Source organism: Opisthorchis viverrini, assembly GCF_000715545.1.
Source record: "Opisthorchis viverrini unplaced genomic scaffold opera_v5_6720, whole genome shotgun sequence".
Classification (NCBI taxonomy): Eukaryota; Metazoa; Platyhelminthes; class Trematoda; order Opisthorchiida; family Opisthorchiidae; genus Opisthorchis; species Opisthorchis viverrini.
The window spans coordinates 1-713 of NW_008759957.1; the positions used below are offsets into that span (position 1 = coordinate 1).

At 47.1% G+C, this 713-nt stretch overlaps 1 protein-coding gene across 1 annotated transcript; it reads left to right on the forward strand.

Moving 5' to 3' along the window:
* Positions 1-138: 138 nt before the first annotated feature.
* On the forward strand, positions 139-642 carry T265_16177 (hypothetical protein; the record flags this gene model as incomplete). Its single annotated transcript, XM_009179724.1, has 1 exon — positions 139-642. A coding segment is annotated over one exon (504 nt), but the record flags the coding sequence as incomplete, so codon positions are not given.
* Between the last annotated feature and the right edge of the window lie 71 nt (positions 643-713).

The following is a 713-nucleotide window of genomic DNA, read 5'->3' on the forward strand; positions in this document are numbered from 1 at the left end:
GACAGGAACACCAGAGCAAACTGTTTGTACGTGGACCATGGGGACCACTATCACTTTGTATTCGAATGTTGTCCCCAGAACAAGACCCGCACCATCCAACGATTGATTGAAAGTGGAAACCTAGACAAGTCCCAGACAATGAGTATCATGGCTACCGTACAACCTGTGATCAACTGGAATCACTTTGCGGCCTACTTGGTACGAGCCGCCCAAACACCAATATGTTGTGTCGGAAAGAAACTTGAACACCTGCGGGACGATTTGTATATGATTCCACGAGAGAGGAAAGATTGCGCTACACTACTCAGAGACGAACGAAGTAGTCGGCAAAAACACAACAACATCACGAGGAAGAGGAGACTCGACTTAATGCGGGAGCTTGTACGAACATACGACGCTCGAAGTTATAATGAACTGTACAAAAGGCTGTCCGTCCAGGACACTGATGATATTTACGCGGAATATGGTCCTACGTGGAAAGAAACGGCCGAACACAGTATAGCCAACTACTGTAAGGAAATTATACTCGAGCAGGAAACCATGACGTTCGAGCAAATCCTCAACAGTAATCATCACAGTCGAACCTGCCAACACCCTGCAGATACAACCCTCGGTGAACAGTGGCTAGACCTGCTGGTCCGGGTGAACAACATCAATAAACGAGAACTGCTAGCCTGTTTAACATCTGTGATGAACAAACTGTGCACCCGCAA